General features: G+C 38.0%; 1 protein-coding gene across 1 annotated transcript in view; it reads right to left on the bottom strand.

The window, feature by feature from the left end:
* Positions 1-20032, bottom strand: part of ATP10A (ATPase phospholipid transporting 10A (putative)) — a 115376-nt gene that overhangs the window by 31310 nt on the left and 64034 nt on the right. Inside the window, exons 3-7 of the mRNA XM_069769990.1 lie at positions 18472-18557; positions 12667-12773; positions 12430-12561; positions 9837-9970; positions 8023-8275 (exon numbers count right to left, since the gene is read on the bottom strand). Of these exons, the coding sequence (XP_069626091.1) occupies positions 8023-8275; positions 9837-9970; positions 12430-12561; positions 12667-12773; positions 18472-18557 (712 nt within the window). The remainder of the gene's footprint in view (positions 1-8022; positions 8276-9836; positions 9971-12429; positions 12562-12666; positions 12774-18471; positions 18558-20032) is intronic.

Genomic DNA, 20032 nt, shown 5'->3' with positions numbered 1-20032 from the left:
ATGAAATCAACCAAATAATTTGGTCTTCACTTGCAGTCTGAGAAGGAAATAAACAATCCAGGAAATTTTCTTGTCATTTCCAACAGAATACAGAAATTTCACAGAAAAGTATGCAGAATACAGACATTTCACAGCAAAAATGTCACATCTACCCAGCACCAGTTAACTGACATCTGAAATGTTCTCAGAACGACACACCTACAGAGCACTGCTGCCTGTATTTTATATACAGAGATGAGGTACAGACAGCATAAAAGCCTTGCTCAAGGTCAGGGCCATCTGCTGCAGAGTGGAGACATGAACCCAGATTCCTGACTCCTAGCCTAGTGCTAAAACCACCCTGGAGTCCGTCACCTCCTCTCTGGACAGCATGATAGGCAGGACAATGCAGCATGCAGTATCGAAACCAGGGTACCCTCACCTGCTGCAACACTTGTTTCTATCAGTATTTGCTGCAGTGAGCAATACCTAGTTTACACAGAATGAGTTTTTCCAAATGATATATTTTAGATAAATGCTTCCCCAGTCAAGAATCCAACTACAACAACTAATGTTAGAAACCAATCCTGGCAGTTTGATATACTGAAGTTAAAAAGGAAAGGGAAAGAAGAGGTGTGAAACAGCTGTGGAATCCAGCCCTTCTAATGGCAGGCTCTAACTGATGTATAACATATTATTCCACTCCTAAAGACCCTGGGCATTTAATAACCTGGGTTATTCATTAGGCAGGCAGATGCCACTCTAACAAGTATCTATTTATTCTTTCATTAGGTATTCACTGAAAGGCTTTTCTTTATACTCTCAAAATAATCCACACTATCCAGATATACAATACAAGTTACATACTTGTGGCTTGGCTTTGTTTCGGTTCTCTGGTGTAACAGATCAGATTTTCCTAATGTCAAATGATAAATCGCTAGCATGTAAGTTAATCACTCAGGCATTTAAAAAAAAAAAAAAAAAAAGAAGATGATTTTTCTTCCAAAATACTTCCTGAGAAAAATCTTACATTACATATAGTGAGTTTGGCATCGGATCACTTTTAACGTAGCTAGCTTTACGATCAAAGAAAAACCCATCCTCACCATCCGCTGCAATTTTCAAAGATGTTTTAGCTGTCAGAAAAGTCAGAGGAATTGAAATCAGACCACACACAGTACATGGTGATAGCTCTATCAGTACAGTATCATACATCAGAGGTTTTTTCAACTCCCTTTGGAACACGTATAGGCTCTGTCTGAAATGTGGGAGCTGGGAGAGTTTCCCAGTTCTGGCTGTGAATGCGCACCTGGTCCTTGGTCCAATTGCATGCCCAGGTATGTAACATCCTGTGCTGCACTCTGGCTCCTGCTGGAAGAAAATTCAGGCCATGGAGGTAGAAAGTGCCACAGTGCATTTGGAGACACGGAGAAGAGACTGCAGGGCACACTGCAGATCACTTCTGCCCAATAGCTAGAATACGGACATTATTATGCAGCAAGAATTAAGAATTTTGAAGAAATAATGAAACCTGGTTCAATCATTATGTTATGGCTAAGGTTCACAACGCTTCAGCTGTGCAAAGCGTGCTTCTTTGGGAACACGCTGTTCTCTCCACCCACTCAGCTCTCTCCGATTCAGAACCTTTCCCTGTGAACATTATAACCTGAAAGGCATTGTTGCGGATGCTTTTCAGTTTCAGCACTGAAAATTGATGGCCTTGATCTTTTGTCTGATAGAGGGGGTTTTGTTAAGGGCAAAGACACAAATAACTTTGAGAAACACAGCAATGCAATTCATGAAAGTCAAACTGCACTATCCTCTAGTTCATTTTATATTTATGGCACAAAGAAGAAACAATAATTAATACTTATTCTATGAACTCTCTTCCATCTTTCAGAAGACACCAGTAAGCTATAAATAAAACTCCTGTAGTAGCTGCTAAGTATTTGAAGAGACATTCTTTTCTTTTAAAAAAGCTTTTATTTCATTATTTTTTGGTTTTGCTTATTTTTGTTTTACCTTCCATGCTACCTATGTTCTATGATGAGGCATCCATTTTGCAGGCTGGCAGAGACACTGCTGCCACACAGCTAGATATTCCGCTAACTAGAAAAGTGGGATCAGGAAACCCTAAAGAACTTCCCTTCAAGCAGAATAAAACTGCAGAACCCCTAAACCAGAATAACTCAGCTGTCAGTGTGTATGCCCTGATTTCACCATGGAATAACTCAATTTCGCCCCAAACCATTGAATAAGGCTGTTACTGAACTATCATGAAGGAAATCTAGATGTGCAGAACTTACTCACACCACCACACCACCTTATTTCCTTACTATGAGTGCAAGCTTATTTCACTTTGAAGTGCACTCTAGTGTCTGCATAAAGAGTCAGTAGAGCAGCTAGCATGCTATAAATTTGTACAAGTGTGCTAACATAATCTTAATTTACTTTGCAAAAACTTCCCCATAAGGACAAGTCTTGAGACTAGAAAACACGAAGATTTTCCTTCCTCTCCTCTCTTGGCATCCCCAGGGGCTTACAATGAATAACCTTAAGTCCTTCATTAAGAACTCTTTACTCCACTTAGAAATGGAGATCATTCCTACTTTTCTGGAGATTTTCCAGAGCAATTCTGAGTGTAGGTATATGCTTAGAGAAAAGTAATACCTGTGTCTAAATATGAGTTATTCTGTCTTCTATAGGACTTAAAACAGGGCACTCCCAATGTACTGAGTTCTACATCTGCTGGCACTGGTTCTTTCCTCAGTAACCAATTAAAATTCTTCAAAAGGCAATAACAAATGCAAAGAGAAACTACAGACAAGCTACACAGAGGGCTTGAAGCACCCAGTTCTGCTAAAGGTTTTGATCTTTCTGGGGAAGGCCCCCATGGACTATCCTGATTTCTGAAGATTGTCCGATTGTAAAGGTGGCAGATGAGAAGCCCCTTTGGAAGCAACAGCTGAATTTACAGAAAAGTTTTACTGATTTTTATGCCTTTTTTTTTTTTTAAATAAATCCAATTCTCCAACATGGCTGGAATGTGCAGTCTGTGTTCTCTTGACTACATACAAAAAGAGTAAGAAAGTCCCACTATGAAGCAGCCCCCCAAACTAAGAAAGAGATTTTTTTAATATAATGCACTTTCCTATGAAAAGTAGTTGCTGGCTATCCTTCAGCAAGAAAAAATAGAAAGCAGAAATAAACTCCTTTCTCAGATCTAGTGATTAAGAAACTTTGCTAGGCAAGAGCAAATCACTGAGGTTTTCATCATCTGCCTTCACCACCATAAACATCTCTTAGTTTTATGTTGTCTAGATTTTTTTTCACAGTCATTGGAAGGAAGAGGGATGAATGCAAAGAATGAAAAATTCAGATTTTTCAGATTTGTGTGGTTGCATTTGTGGAGATTCAACTCGTGTTTTGTCAAAAGTTCCATCCAATGGATGGCTAAAACTAGAAAAACAGACATCACACCCTGTAGGCAAGAGTGCAATTAATTCGGCATTTGGAAAACAACTAGGACAAATGTCAGGCCAAGAGCATCTGGTTTTAGCTACATCATATAATGACTTTCAGAAGCATAGTCAGCTTTTGGGCACCTACTATCTCTGGGATTAGCAGACTTGGGGCATGGCCGGTTCCAAGAATTGTTAGAAGCTGGCTACTAGCCTGAAGGGAAGAGCTATGGTATCGCAACGTAATTTTACATATAAGGAAACAATTCCTTTTTTTTGTTTGCTTTTGGTGCTAACATTCTTTTGGGCTAGGAGGAAGTACTGATTGGAAGAATAATCCTGGGATTTAACCAGAGTATAGTGCCAACGGGTATTTCATAAATGCCCAGGACATTTATGAATGGGACAATCATTCTTCTACTTGGCGTGGTCCATGACATACCCTGCTCCTGAATTAACATTCTGCGAATCAAGAATATTTGAAGGAGACAACAGAACAGATTTAAGAACGCAGGTCACATAGACATGAGGTGGGAATTCTCTGGCTATCTTTGATACAAATACTTAAAATTAGGTAACAACAATCCCATCCCTATTAACATAGTCTCCACAAGGTCCAAAGAGGCAGTGCGAATTCCCGAAGTTTGATCCCAATCACTGCATAATCCATCACCAAAATATTACAGGTGACCTCAACAATGACGAATACTTGATAGACCTTGCATCATGGAACTGCTGCTGAGTACGCTTACACTTTCCCTCACCGCCTTCACAAGCATTCCTGGATTCATCTTCAGTGCTAAGCTCTCACACAGCAGTACCCATGAGTAATACTTTGTACTACCTCCAGTTGGCCAAGAGATTCTGACTCGTGCTGGTGCAATTTATTGGCCTCTATTATTCATGTTTTTGTCACCTCTTGTCTAGACTAAAACTCCTGGGCATAGCGCCATCAGCCTCATAAGAAACTTAGAGCTAATAGAGAATTCTGGAGGAAAATGTTTTCTCCAGCAAATTAATGAAAACTGCCCCTTGTTCCCTATACTACCTAAAAAAAGTATTAAGTCTTGTTCAGGGTTTCAGTTTTTATTTTAGAAGCATTTAATTGCTTCAAGCCTGCTTAAGGTCCACATAAGCCTCTGTGATGAAAACCATGATTACATGTCCACATCTGATGCAAAACAGAACTCTCCATCGTAATCATAAAGCTCACCTTTCACATGGGGAATTTACATGGCTTTGTGGAACAAACTTCCAAAGAAAATAAGGACAATCCCACCACTCAATAAAAAGACATGCTGCCTCAAATATGCCAGACCTAACACAGCGTAGCGTATGGCTTTTAAGCAGCCCCCAAACCCAAACAAATTGTGCACTGCATGCACAGCGAGAGGAAAAAGGGGAAAGACCAAGCTATGCATAAGGAAAGTCACACGCATTGCTTAATGCACTAGTGGAAGGAACTCAGATATGATGATGACAAATGCAGTATAACAATCCCTGTAGAACAGAAAAGAATGGGATAAATGCTTATAACTGTGAACAAATTTTAGGGAGAAAAGCTTGTAATGCAGCATAGAGAACATTTGTGAAGGCTATGCACAATCTGTTGATTTGAGTGATTAACAGATATGCAGCAGTCCTAGATTGTGCAGAAAAAACGCTTCAACAGAAAATTAAAGTTCCAAAGTGAGGAAATTTCAGACCTTAATCTGCCACTGTAGGCATAACTTCCCCACTCCGTCTGTTTGCATGGCTGAGCCCCAGAATATAGGGCCTCTAGATGACTTCAGAGGAAAATTTGCCAAAGCTTCTTAGCATGGGAAAAAGTGTGGTACATCTTAGCCTTGCTCTTGGATACGGCTGAATGGAGCTGTTCTGACTGAAATTTCGCCCCCAGAATTCATGCCTGAGGCAAACATCTGGCATGGAAAACTTGGAACCAAATAGTTAAAAGTTTTGTAAAACTATCCGTAACTGAAAACAGGATCTTATCATGAGAAGGGTCAAGCAACTGGAATAACAGGCACTGCTACCCAGCCACAGCAGAGTAACAAACTCAGGCCAAAGAGCTCAGAACAAGGATTCTTCCAGTGTGAGCTATCTGCTTGTACAGTAGAAAATGACCTGTTATCTTCAGCTTTTGAATCTTGACTCGTGTACAACAATTTTATATTCATTTTTTCATCTAAAGTGCTACTCGAGTTTGATTCCAAGTAACAAACCACTATGCCTGAAAAATTACTCAGATAAGTGAAGAAAGACACAGACCATCTTTGAAATAGATAAGGCAGATGCATTTTCTTCCATATACAGTATATGGTTTTATTCCATATATGGCAGCCTCAGATCGCTTGCCAAGTGAAAGATTTTAGAATTTTCTAATTCATGAAATCTTCAGCAAAACTTGAGGTGCAGAGCAGGACGGTATCAGTTATAACATATGCCCCAAAACCTCGGAGGGGAATTCAGATACTCTGGTATAAGACATAGAAAAGCGGCTGACAAATCATTTGCAAGTAAGCACACAGAAATGAAATGTTGCTGGTGCACTCCCTAAACCCAGAAAGAGCTGTGATAGACATTTTACCACACATAAACAAGTAGGTTTCAGCAGCAGAAAAGATAAGAGATGGTTAGAAAATCAGACTGGAGAACAGACCTAACAAAAGACTTGAATGAAGAATAGTTTTTACTGTGTTATCAATCCTGATTATAGGGAACAAAATAAATAGAAACTATCACCATTTATATATAGAATGACAGAGAAAGACCTATTTTCTGTAGAGGAGAAAAGAAAAAGAATAAAATACTGTGTATAAAATATTGTGTATAAATTTTGTGTCAATTTAAGAATTACATTTCTCAGAAATTTTATACTGACTAAAATTACAACAAAGCCCAACCACAGCCATACATGAAAAGAATGACGGGGAAAAAAATGAGTTTATTTTATGTATTTGACACTTTTGTTTGTAGTGAAATTCACTCTGCTTTCATTAACATTTATATTGTAATCTGAAATCATAAGAGGAAAGCACGCACAAACTTAGATTTCTGTTAAATACATTACATTTGAAGAAAAAATATCTGAAACTCAATACTCAAATTCCAGAGCCTGAGTTTAGCCTACATATTAGCTGATGATACCAAGCTCATAAAAATACCCTTTCTGCACAGTTTTAGTTGGCAGTAGCATCATCATTCCTGCAAACAACAGAGTATACTCTGAAATTAGTGCAAACAAGCAAAAGATCAATGGCAATGAAGAAGAAAAAACGAATGAATAATCAGACTGTCACAAGCAGAATTAGGACTCCAGAAACACACTCTCAATTCTAATTCTTCTCTCTTTCTTACCTATAGTACAGAGGTAGGAAGTCACAGCTTCTCCCTGTTTAAGTTCTTCTTTCTGTAACACTGGGATAATAACACTACCCAAACACCTAGTTTCTTGAAAAAGAGTGCCTTAAATGTAAGGTCTCAGTACTACTTTAAAGTAGAAGAAAAAAAGAACAACCCTTGCATAATCCCAAACTTCAAAATATCTTTTTCCAATTTGGAATCTTATGAACTCTCTAAAGCATGTTTTAGATTTTCCAGTCTATTTTGATTATTTCTCTTACCCTATATCTTATTCATAAGCTGACCTTCTGTAATGGTCTTTGAGAAAACTTTCTAATCAGTGATCTTTGTATGTTATGTAGATTAAGAAACTTATTTTTTGCAAACAGGAATGCAATTCTGTAGCTATCAATATTTTCCCACACACAGCCAATGATTTGAAGAGTTAAGATCTGTTATGTCAAAATGGTAACAACAAAATGTTAGAGGAAAATAGCACAAATTACAAAAAAAATCACAAGACAGGAAATCACTTCATAATTTTGAAAGGTTGATGAGATGACACAGGGATGACAACCCTCACATGCCCTTGTGACAAAGAGTGACTTTTTAGTGTTTCCAGAACCTGATACCTGGGGACATTCTCTCAACTGCAATGTTCATATAGCAGTGAAGATACCTTAACACAGACACCTGTCACACAGGAGCACTGAAAAGAATCTGACAAAGGTAACATAAAATATGCTATTAGATCAGATTATGTTTCTTGCTAATCTGAAAACCAGCATGTTTGTTTACATTTATTTTGCAGCACAAAAGGATAATGTCATTTGAGGTATTCAATCAGACACTAGTCTGGCTGTATGCTTAAAACCGACATTTTACATAGTATATTTCAAACACACCAAACAATTGTGATACCAGTAGCACTTTTCAATTTGCTTAAATTAGCCATGTGCTCAAGTGCTTTACTATATCAGGAGCTAAAGCCAGGAGCTTTCACTGTCTTGACAACATACTGTAGATGTTACAGAACACTTTGATAAGACTGTCATTGCTAGCTGAACACAGCCATCAAATTATGCTAATCTGAAAACAGCTATTATGGAGTTTGCTGAGTGGATACATGCAATTTCTTTTGTTTTTCTTCTTGATTTAAGATTACAGTAATTTTTATATCTACTTCAGATTGTCCACAGTACAATTGTTAGACAGAAAAAAAAGATCATGAGCTCACCATTATCATCATGGGAATACTCTATTCCAGAAACAGTGCATCTTCGGAAAACCATCTTGTTTTCAGTAAGTGTCCCAGTCTTGTCTGAAAAGATAAACTGCACCTGACCTAAGTCTTCTGTGATATTTAAAGCTCGGCACTGCAGCTGAGAGTCTGTTTCTTCATCATATAAATCTTTATCTTGATGAATAAAGTATACTTGGCAGATTTTAACTATTTCAATGGATACATACAAAGAAATTGGAATCATAACCTAGAATACACAAAAGGAAAGAGAATTAGGAGAAAACACAAGCAAGGATACAATGACTTAGTAAAATCTAGTTAACTTGGTACTAGACTAGAACATAGAGAGGCTATGTACTTTAAGAATTTACCGTAAAGTTATTATCATGTTTGAAAAGAGTTTATGTACTGTGTTAGGTGAGGAAAACCTACGGTGAATTGCAGAGCTGAAATGCAATAATGTGTCTAGAAGGGTGATTATCAAAGCTAGGACAGAAGCAAATCTTTTTTAGGCTAATAAGGCGAGCTTGAAACTAACTGGGAAAGGAAAATAAAAAAAAACCAACCCCAAAATAGACGGTATAGTCAGAACCCTGTAAATGTGAAAGAATAGGATGTATTTATTCTGCATAAATAATAGACTGTTTGCAAATTCACTTTGCAGGAATACGAGAAACAAAATCAGAAGCGTTCACCTCTCCACAGGTACAATCTTTGTGGCCTTGGCTTTTGCACTGCAGATTATTTGAATGCAGAACACATTTTATAATTGCTGAAGAAAGAGATGTGAGAAGAAGTTTCTCCAGAAAAGACTTTCAACTGTTTCTTCAGGATTGTCAAAACTCCGTGAAATACCTAATTTGTACCTGAATTTTTCTCTGCAGATGTTTTTCAGAACAGAAATTCCTGACTGCATACGTTATTTAGCTTGCTGAATTAGATATGAGGGATAAATTATAGCATGTAGGTAAGTGGCAAATGTGGTTATTTAAACAAAAGCTACAGTTAAAGTTTAGTGCTTAAAGAATTCTGTGGTGAATTTTTTTAACCAATATCATAACCCAATACCTCAGAGTAAAAAGTAATTTAACATCCTTTTTCATTCCTTTTTTTAAAGGAGTTGCTGCCTCCATGTCCCACTGGGCATACTTCCACATGTCCCAGTGACATGAGTCTCTGTTAACTTCTCTTAACTTACTGCCACCTTCACCATTCAATGCATTTCTCTTCAGGACCAAAAAAACTTTAACAGAGTTTGTTATCTAGCTGAGATATGGAGGTGTTAAGAGCAGTATCTTTGGAAAGTGGTTAAAAGAGTATACAACTCATGTTCATACCAGGACACTGTACCCAAAGTGGCACCCACAGTCTTTGAGGTGTTGTTCCACCGTGGGTGGATATGAAGCATAAAGCTTGTTTCCTCCCAGCATCCTATCTCTTCCTACTTGTTTAAAATGAAATAAAATACCTGAGTCTTTTGGGGAAGGTTCTTGGACGATTATCTTCTCCAACACCAAGGGAGCTCTGACAGCTTACTCTGTGCATCAGTTTGTTTATTTTTTCAGAGAAGTTATCATCTTTTTACCACCAGACAGACCACTTCGTTTATTTAATTTAGCTTTCTGGTTATATATTATCACAGTCCCTATAGATAAAATTTAATTTTAAAGAGACTAAATTTACTCCTTTTTAGTGCTTGTTTAGCTGCTTACATGCCTTAGTGGTAGAAGGGGTACTACACATACTGCACATTTATAGCTTTATTACAGCAAACTATGAACAGGTGACAGCATGTACAACTTGATTACCTGGAAAACTATGATCACTGTCAGAAATAAATATACTGAAGCTAAAACAGGAGACAAGTATTTGCCATCAGGCCCTGGAACATCAAAGAATGGTTTCTTCTTCTCAGCATATTGCCATACCCATAGGCCATGACCTGCAGAAGAGTTGAAAGAGAGAAAAATGCAAATTAAGTCCAAGGAAAAATGCTTATGGTATGAATTTGTTCTTAGAGTTGAGTTAGCTGGGAAAGTGGTATTTGTTTTCAACTATTCTGCACGACTTTTGAAAAAGGCCCTAAACCCATGTTTTTTTCTGCCTTTGGATTTGGGGTTTGAGAAAGGGGTTTGTCTGGCCTCAAGGACAGCATGCAACTGTCATTTCGCATAACTTTATCCAAATAAAGTGAGCTGGCTAGTCTAAATTAGTAGTTTAGGCTCTTTCTGTAATCAGCAGAGAAAACCATATTTCTTCAGAAAGTCATTCATTTCAATAATATTGGATGTGTTAAAATGAAAGAACTCCATTGACTGCACTGGGTATATCACTAGCCAGCGATTACTAAACTAAACTAGTTTCAGCTAGATAAAGTCAGAAGAGACTTTAATCTTACTGTGTGAATCTTCACCACCATGCCTACAGAACTAATGAAATAATAGTATCAGCAGAGTCAACAGTATGGAAGCTGAGGAACTAAGAACAGATGAAATTCTAAGCCTTGCTCAGAATGTTTTGTTTCATTGATTGCGCTGATAACTAAATAAAGATAAAGTGGGGGGTTTTTTTGGTTTGGTTTTTTTTTGGGGAAAATGACATTCTTGTTAAAGAGATGGAAAGTTGCCTTTTTAAGTACAGTGCTAGGATTTGCAGTCCTAAAAGTCCTAAAATGGTATGCCTGATGTTTTTAAGGTTAAAAACAAGGAAGAATTCCCCCACAATAAGAAGCATTCAAACTATCTTCACTATATGTCAGAAATCAGAAAAAAAGGACAAAGGTCTACTTTAAAAGTAATCTTTCGTAAGCCACATCTAACAAAGTTCTTTACATCTTGATACACAAACTCAGCCTTGAACTCTTAGAAAATAAAAATACTTAAGTCAAGTGAGAAAATTATTTTGTCCCTATACTACCAATATGAGCATATCACCATACTGATGTCTTTATTGATGTCTGTATTTTTATTCTTGAGAGCAAAAATTGGAAGCCCCACACTAAGAATGACCTACATCAAGACTTGTTCTGTAAATATCCTGACTCAGATTTTCAAAAGAATTAGTTAAGTGTCATACTTCCACTTTCTCGACAGAAGGTACCAAAATTGCCTGACTCTCACAGAACACAGCTTTGCACGTCTTGAAGCACCAGGCCCCTCTGCTTTCCAAGGGCTCAAGCAAATTTCTTTCCAGCTCTTTTTCGTTGTTACCATCTCCAGCAGTTTGCTCCGTCCCTCTGCTGGTGGTTTCTAGCCTTGTAGCAGAAGTGACAGAAGAGAAGGCGCATATGTCACCTACTGCGTGCCACCTCCTCCTGTTTACATTCATGCATCTCAGGAGTTTCAGCTGAACTGAAGCCACTGCAGTGCACACCCTGCTGCCGCTGCTCTAGGGGCAACACCTCAGATGCAGTGGCAGAGGGGACAGCTGCAGGCAGTGACTCCTTGCAATTAAGCCTTCCATGGCACTTCAGCCCTGAGGACTGGGTTCCCGATCACTGAGACACTATAAAAGAGTGTCATGAACTCAGTGGAAACAAGTATGCTGGCTGATTCACAGCTGGAAATACTCATCTTTAAGCAGCATTTAACAATACCTGGAAAAAGGCACACAGAGACTTATTAAAATGGCATAAGGTTGTTATTAAACTACACCATGGTTGTTAGGAAACATTCTGGTGTGTATGCCGTATGACTCACACACAAACATTACAGAACACACAAACATTAAGGATATGGAATTCATATGCCATATATAAAGAATCATTTTGGGTGCCAAACATAAAACTCAATTCTTTCTCACAAATGAACAGAAAAAAAGCCTGAAGAGTATTAACCTGAACCTTAGCATTTCCTTAAACACTCCATGAAGTCTAGAGAGTCTTCTGCTTGGATTTATGCAGATTTAGACTTTCATTTATTTCTTCTATGTCAAAGCTGCAGCCTTAGGGACAGTGCATCAATGTTGTGCACTGTGCCCTTGATTTAATAAATAGTACTGGGGAATAGCACTGTGCTAATTATGTTTTTTCTCTCCTCATAAATTACTTTGTTGACTGATTAATGGCATCTTACACTCCACTACCTGTAATTTCGAGGGGACTACATAGAAGGTGGCTTCTTTTGGACTTGACATTTTTGGATGCTATCAAGGGTAGTAGAATCTAAGCCTTCAGATCCCTGGTACTAGTAGCATATATTTGATTGATACTAAGAAGCTGTTTAGATGACCTTATGTAGCAAGACATCTTGATTTCAAAGAAGAAAACAACAAAAACTAGACAGTATGGAGGCAGCTTTATGGATTTCATCTTTTGGCAGGCACATATGTTTTTGATAAAGCTAAGTGCATGAATCCCAAGACAGTCTGATACTTAAGTTTCTACTTTGAAAGAGCACTTACCGATGGCAGAAAACAGACACATGATTAGAAGTATGAGGACACACCAAAGGACATCGGCATTCATCTGCCTTTCAAGCTTACTGCGTTTGTAACGGGGTCCATTATTATTTAACAAAGCTTTGGTCTCATGCCCTGCAGAAGCAATTACATCAAATTATGTCATATGGATTTTTGTTATTATTTTAAGGAAACCTTAAAAAGGCAGTATGCCTCGTCAGATAGAAAACCAGCTTTTACCTGCATAGATTACTATTCCTGCAACCTCTTCTGTATTTCTAATGGTACATCCACGTAACAAAAGATTTTCTTTGAACAGTCCATCCTTTTTTCCACTTTTATGTACACTGCAGAAAATTTAAAAACAGAACAAAGCATGGCATGACAAAACATTAAGCTTGTTAAATCATAGTACTCTGTAATATAACAAGCCCAGGAAACATCTTCAAAGTTTAAGAAGTTTTGTCAACCTGATGGTGAAATAGTTCCTTAGATCTTCCTCCTGGGAAGATTCTCTGCCAGACTTTGAAAACTGAGAATACCTACCCAAGAATCCCAGACATGCAGCAGCCCAGCTGGAGCAGTACCAGTTGCTGTTGGATATACAAATGTACTGGACAAATGCTCACTAGAGATATGCAGGCCAAATCTACAGCATGTATGCAGCCTATCTAATGCTTTGAAATGCATTGGACTTTCTGCACATGTGCAAATTGACTGTGCAGTCACAGTTAACCCAGTCCACCTAAGAGCAGCTGTGTAGTGCATACGATCAACCCACTATTCACATGTTCTTATCAAATAAATCCTAGAAAGAAATACGGTAAAATTGGGAAAGGACTGTGTTTCAGAAGCAGTGATACTAAGGAAGATGTGCCAGGGATATTATGCATCAGTTCAGTGAAAAAGAAAGGAAAAAAATACCACGTGTTCATCAGTGAGAACAAGAGAAATTCCTTTCAGAAGTGTCTCACTGACTCTCTAAGAAAGACGAAATGGTCTGCGCCCTGATGATTCTTGTTGAGTAGCACCAAAACACATGAGAACAACGGAACAAAGTAAGTTTCCACTACAAGCTATTGTCTGCTGCGTATGCACTGACTCAAATTTCAGCTGACAGAGAAATACAGAAAACAGCCTTATGAGAATTAACAGTCATCAGGGAAATGCTAAACAATAATAACAACAATTTAAAAACAACATTAGAATGTTTTATTAGGCAAAAAAGACAAACCAAATAATAATTTCAAACCTTTTCTAAATGAATAAAATGTAATTTAATCAGCTGTAGCATCCCAATGCCCGAGAGAATATTAAAGCAAAGTCTGAAATGTTTAAATGCTCTGTCTTCACTTTCAGAGCATCAGAACTATCGCACTTCCAAAGTCTAAAAAATGGACTGCAATAAGAAACTGGTAAAAGCTGGGAGTTCAAGAGAAATCCTGGAAAAGCACATGCACTATACTAAAACTAACATTGTGCTGTTGCAACATCAAATTTTATGGCTACCTGGATTTGAGCATTTAAAATCCTGTGTCCCCTGAAATCTGCAAACTGGCTTGAAGTTGTGCCTTTTATAAAGGTGGAGTTGTTCTTCTTTGCTTCCTATTTTCTAAGCCTTCACACCTGGGTTATATCTTCGTGCTTTTCTGATTGCTAGAATCTTTTCTTTTTCTAAATGAGGACCAGAATTCTAACTTTAGCACATGCTTCTAGGATCTCAGGCCTGAAGAACTATATCAAATATCCTGAGATCTGCAAGAAGAAAAGGTTCACATTGGTGAATCCTTTGTACTCTTCCCCAGTCTAGTAGGACTACTTGCAGATTATGCTGTTACGCTGGTTATGCTATGTAGCCTCTAGTCAATGCTCTTAGTTAAGAGTAGAATATGACTTCTTACTATCTTAGCTTATACAACGGCTCCAAAGCAATGGTGCAACATCGGAAGTTAACCTGTACGTTCCAAGACCCCAATCTACTGCCCTCACCCACAGGCTGAGCCTTCTCACTACAACTCATCCTTACATGCGTTTGGTACCGCTTTTTACTTTTCCATATCTAAATGAAGTCAATCAACTCACCTGCTGCTCACCAGACCTTTAGAAAACATGGATGAAATCAAAATCTAGGAGAAAGAAGCTGGCAGGGGCTGGAGGAAACTCACTGTTTCCTTCATGTCTGCACTCACTCCCAGTGACTCACTAACAGAACATACATGTAAGGCAATTGGGCACTGATGATAAAAGGGAGAAAAAATTAGAGACATAAAGGTCTGGATTAAAAAATAATGAAAACTAGAGTTGAATAAAACTGCTCACTTTGATAAAAAAACCTGCCAAGGCTATAACTTTATGTCCAGGTGGAGAGATGGCTTAGATCCCATTTCTAGCCCTGCAGAGTTATAAACCCTAAGCTTCTTACAGAGGCTGAACAGTCTGTTTTTCCCCTTTCTGGATTCAGGCCAGTATAACTTTGGAGGCAAAGAAGGAAACTTTTCTCTGTCAGTATTTAAAACAGTGGCTGGCTGAAGCCACTCAGACGCCTGGAACGCGAAGGCTAGCCCACGAGGAAACGCACTGACAAGTGCAGGTGCAATGTTCTTTTTCTCTGCAATTTCTCACGGATGACACCGCAAATATGCACTATCTAAACATCTAGAACATACATGCACCACGAATTAGGAGAAATGGGCAGACAAGATGCAGTTAGCTACTACTTCGCTACAGCACTCTGAAAGTGTTTGTGTAGAAATAAGCCTCCTGGTTCAATACAGCAAAGCAAAAATAAGTCCGATGGTAGCTCACTTCAGCCTTTTATTATATTTTTCCTTGTTACGTGTTTGCCAGCATTAAACAACAATGTGACGTATCAAAACTGTATTCAAAAGAGTATTTTCTTTCACTGTCTGGTTTCTCAAGTGTCTTACAAAGCAAATTATAGAGCTAGCATTACTTTCCAAGGCTTGACACTCCCAAAGAAAATATTCAACAATCTTAAACATAGTCTCAGTGCACATCATCAGTCAGAATCTTCCTGACTCTCAATTCTGATGCAACTTAGTCTAGGTTGTTGGGGTTTTTTTCCCCCCAGGATAAGTGGTGTCACTACAGCACATTAAAGAGATGTCACTGTATAGATTTTAAAATTTGTTTTCTTAAATAAATTGTAACATGATTTTATATTTATTTGGCTTTGTTATCTTATGAAGAGCTTTGAAATAGAAATACAGTCATGTATTCATATTATTATTATTATAATTCCTTGCTATACTTATTTTGGTATGATCACATAAAGCTTTCTATTCTTGTCCAATAGTAAAATTTTTATTTTTAGAGAAAAGCTGAAAAGCCAGAATGCCAACTACTACTCCTCCTTTTCCCTTGCCCATACACACACAAAAAAACTAGAAACAAGATTTTAAAGCCAATTTTTTTTAATTTTTGGAACCTAGCATGGGATTTTTGAATGTTTGCCATGCATACTGTACATAATCTGCCTAGACCCATACAGGCAGGGGGCATGTTAGGTTTTATTCTATTCTTTTTACACAGAAGACTTCTTATAGGGGAAATAAAAATGAGGAAATATGCTTGGGATATCTGAGGATACAGAAACTGCAAAACAGTATTAAAGCAAGCACCTGAGTAGAACCAGTAGTCTGCCTGTCTGTCTGCACATCCAGAGTGTGTTCAATGCAGACTGTGCCAAAGTAACGGAAGAAGTCATATGTAGTAATGTGTACACTACACTTTTGCAGATATAGAAACATAGAATCATAGGGCCAGGCCCCTCAATGCATTTTGCAATATTTTTGTGATTTTTTTTTATTATCATGTCTCCTTTTACCCTGACCTGCCTGTGCTACATTGGTTACCTGTAGTGATCACATTTCAGAATAACTGTGGGGAACAGAAGTTTTACATGTTTACAACACACACACACACAAATATTTCTATTACCCGAAAGATTTGTCAGCCCAGACATTAGAACCAAAGGAGCTCTTCATATTTCAAACATAGAAAAATAGTCCTAATCAAAACCGGAAATCTACCAAGTGGTCAAAACTTCAAGTACACTTTGACAGTAATGTCTCAGCACAGCTTTTACATATGGATCTCTTGGAAGTCTATTATTTCATACCATCCCCATTTAAATATCGCAGTAACATTTCTTTTCAGTTGAGCTAGTATCAGCTGGGAGCAACCTGAACCTTTCTTTCAAGCAGTGACTGCTGGTAAGATTTTGAACAAGAGTTAAGATTTGAGTTTGACGTGGCAATGACATGTTTCAGTTCATATGTGCTAATTACTATTCATCTTGCTAATGTATGATTTGAAATAGACCCATGATTTCATGATACTAATGAAGGAAATCTAAAAAGAGGGGAGAAAACGCCTTCTCCCGTGATAAATTAGGAGACTGAGAGTTTATTTGTTGAGGGGTTGGTTCCTGCTCTTTACTTCAAACACCCCGTGGTCCTTTAGTTGTAAACTTCTTGCAGCATAGCTGATGAGACCTGGAAATCACCTGATGCCTTCTGCCAGATTCAAAACTGATGTCTTGGCTTTTTGCTGTGCCAAAATATATTCACATCATTTGTGAAACACTGAAGTATAAAGAAGATTAAATAGAATCAATATTGAACAACAGTCTTCCAAAAAGTGCTACCATGTTTTCTGCTACATAATCCCAACGGTTCTGTAACTTACAAGCTACAGACATTTTCCACATGGAGTATGTAAGTAAATATATATGAAAGACAAATTTATGCATATCTTCTACAGTATTCAACCTCTGCTCAATATTTTGGGGACTAAGATTCACACACATGAAGTGTGCTAGAAAAGCTGCCAAGCCTTGCATTTCCGTATCGGGAAATGTCATTTCTGCAGTAGAGCAGGCTCTCGATTAATGTAGACAGTCACACGCCCTCTTGCAGTAATGTCTAATACTAAACTTTTATCTTTAAATGAACTTTGTGCTGCTAAATAAAGGAACACATTTACCCACGCTACAACCTGATGTAGTTTCAAAAAAACTGTCCTGATTTACACCAGTTGACAGTACATCCTACACAATCTGTGACATCTGAGAGTAGTAAGTGAGGTGGTAACTATAAAAAACTCCCCAAGCTCCAGTAATTTACCTTGTGCCATTTACGCAATTCAATACTGCTTATCACTCCTAATTACTGTGGGTGATAAATCATTGTATTCTAAACAGAATTAGTGTCTGTTTAAACTCTCTTCATTAAAATTTAGACAAAAATCAAATAACCTGGGGTCTCACTCTGCATGTGGTTACAGACTGTAGAAAAATAAGTCATGCAAGAGTGCAACTCCTAAGTCACCACTATCGGCACGACTACACACCACAGTCCTGGCTATGTTAGAAGCAAAGTGCTTTGCACATACTAAAACATTTGCTTCTGAGCAGGACTGATTGGCCAGAGATGAGCACCCTGTTAATGCAGTTCTGTTTGTTCAGAATTAACTCAAAAGGCCATAGGTGATTCTGCATGGTAATAATGTACAAGCACACCCATCGTGTGAGCCAATTGTTTTATTTTGTCTGAATGAGAGGAAAGGAATACTGTCATAGCTGTAGAAATACCAGTTTTGCCTTCTGATTTTCCTCAATGACACTTACATTAAAAGAAACATCAAACAGACCCATCTTCATAAAAGCAGTGTACAACAGATTGTATTTGTTTGTTGGCTCTCTTGGACCGGTCTTCTATTTCCTGCCATTTCTAGATGGGCTTTTTTGATCCATGGAGGGAAGGAAAGGGAGAACGGTGTCTGTAACTGCACTGCTTCATGCATTCATTTCTGGAGTGTGAACTCGTCAAAGCTAACAACTAAATCCATTCTAAGGAATGGAAACGTGAGGCTCCCATCTCACCCTGAAGTGAGGATCCTCTAAAAGAGCCTTAAATATGCAGCTGCAACTTACAGAACACAGCCCAAAAGAAACCAGCATTTAATTTATTCTGTATTAGAGAAAAGGAGTGTATACTGAAGGATATTATATGAAATACTCACATGTAACCTTGAAACCTACTTAAGTCATTGTTTGGCTTCTCGCATTCAATGACACTGGTGAACTTCAAGGGGTCAAATTCTGAGTCCTGGAATAATAAAAGTGTTAATTACTTAGGGCAAAGACTTGAAAATTATAGCCAAAATCACTTTCTTTTCTAGCTTTCATAATGTATTAAAGTCCATTTTTTTTCCAAAGGCAATTAAATGAATGACACTGTCCACTAGCACTGAAAATCAAAGGGACCTGGGCACCAAAATTCCTTAGACACCTTCCAAAATCTCCCTTACAAGGATGACTTTTCCGTTCTGCAAGTGGAAGAATGTGAGTTTCTAAAAGCATTAGATAAAAGATGCCGAGCCGAGAAGTCAAATGAATTTGGTCTGGAGTGGAAAAATGAAATTTAGCTGGGAAGGCTCAAAATATTCAATAGTATCACTATACTTCATGTTCAGTGAAGCTACTGAAATTCTAGGACAACATAAGTCAATACACTGCCAATTACGAAAAAGCTAATATGAGCTTTTGAAATATGAGCAAGCCTTAATTGCTTTATGCCGACACAGATAAATTAATCTACTGCAGTAAATTACACACATATAGCAGAATAACTTTTTCCTAATTAACACTTAAAAACCTTCTTGGTTCTCTAGCTCATTAGTCTGATGCTGGTATTTTTGCTGACTATGTATGTTTGCCTGTAGTTAGCACCTTGTTGCGTCTTAGGAAAAACATCCTATCACAGCATAAGTACTTGATTTTGTTAAATAAAAATCAAGGCTCTCCCTCCTTTGTCAGACCAAACAAACTGTGCACTGAAGTCAGAGATACCCAGTCCTGGTGCTGCTAAGAAAGCTGTTTGTCTCCATCACTGAGGACTACCTTTAGAAAACTGCTTTGCACACCGCTTGAATGAAAGAACCAATTGTGAATTATCATATTATTAAGTTTCAGCGCTGCAAATGTTATGTTTTATAATGGTTTTGCTGAGCAGCTGTAGACTCCAACCACTACTTTTTAGAACACACTATGGGAATAGCCAACCGAGAATCAGTAACCAAAGGACAGACACAATCTTATTGCCAGCTTCTCTGAAACACACAGGTGTGTCTGTTTTTTTTATACTGACTCTACTCAGAAGAGGTGAAAGAAACTAGATTTTAAATAAGAGATAAAAGAAACTAGGGGATATGTCAGCATCACCATCAAGGCCCTCCTTCATTTTTCTGCCAGTTACACCTGGAAGAAAGACAGACTTACAGTATATTGGAGACAATTCAAACCACCCACACCTGACACTTTTGGGAACCTTTCCTGTATTTCTGAGAAACAAGAGATGATAAGGAGAACTGCAAAGATGGGCTGTCACTTAGAGACAGCTACAGCCCACTGGAGGAAAAAAATCAGTTTTATATGCAGAATTCAGCTTGTAAACAAGGGGGGAGAAAAAGGACTACAGCAAAGGACAGCTCCGAGCAAAGAAGAAGATTGCTATGCTGAGAATCAGACTCCCTAAATTAGGTCAAATCTGGCAGTCAAGTACTTGAGCCTCAGTAAGAAACC

Source organism: Haliaeetus albicilla, chromosome 25, assembly GCF_947461875.1.
Source record: "Haliaeetus albicilla chromosome 25, bHalAlb1.1, whole genome shotgun sequence".
NCBI lineage: Eukaryota > Metazoa > Chordata > Aves > Accipitriformes > Accipitridae > Haliaeetus > Haliaeetus albicilla.
The sequence above is the reverse complement of the archived record's forward strand: the minus strand, read 5'-3'. Positions and strand labels throughout refer to the sequence as shown.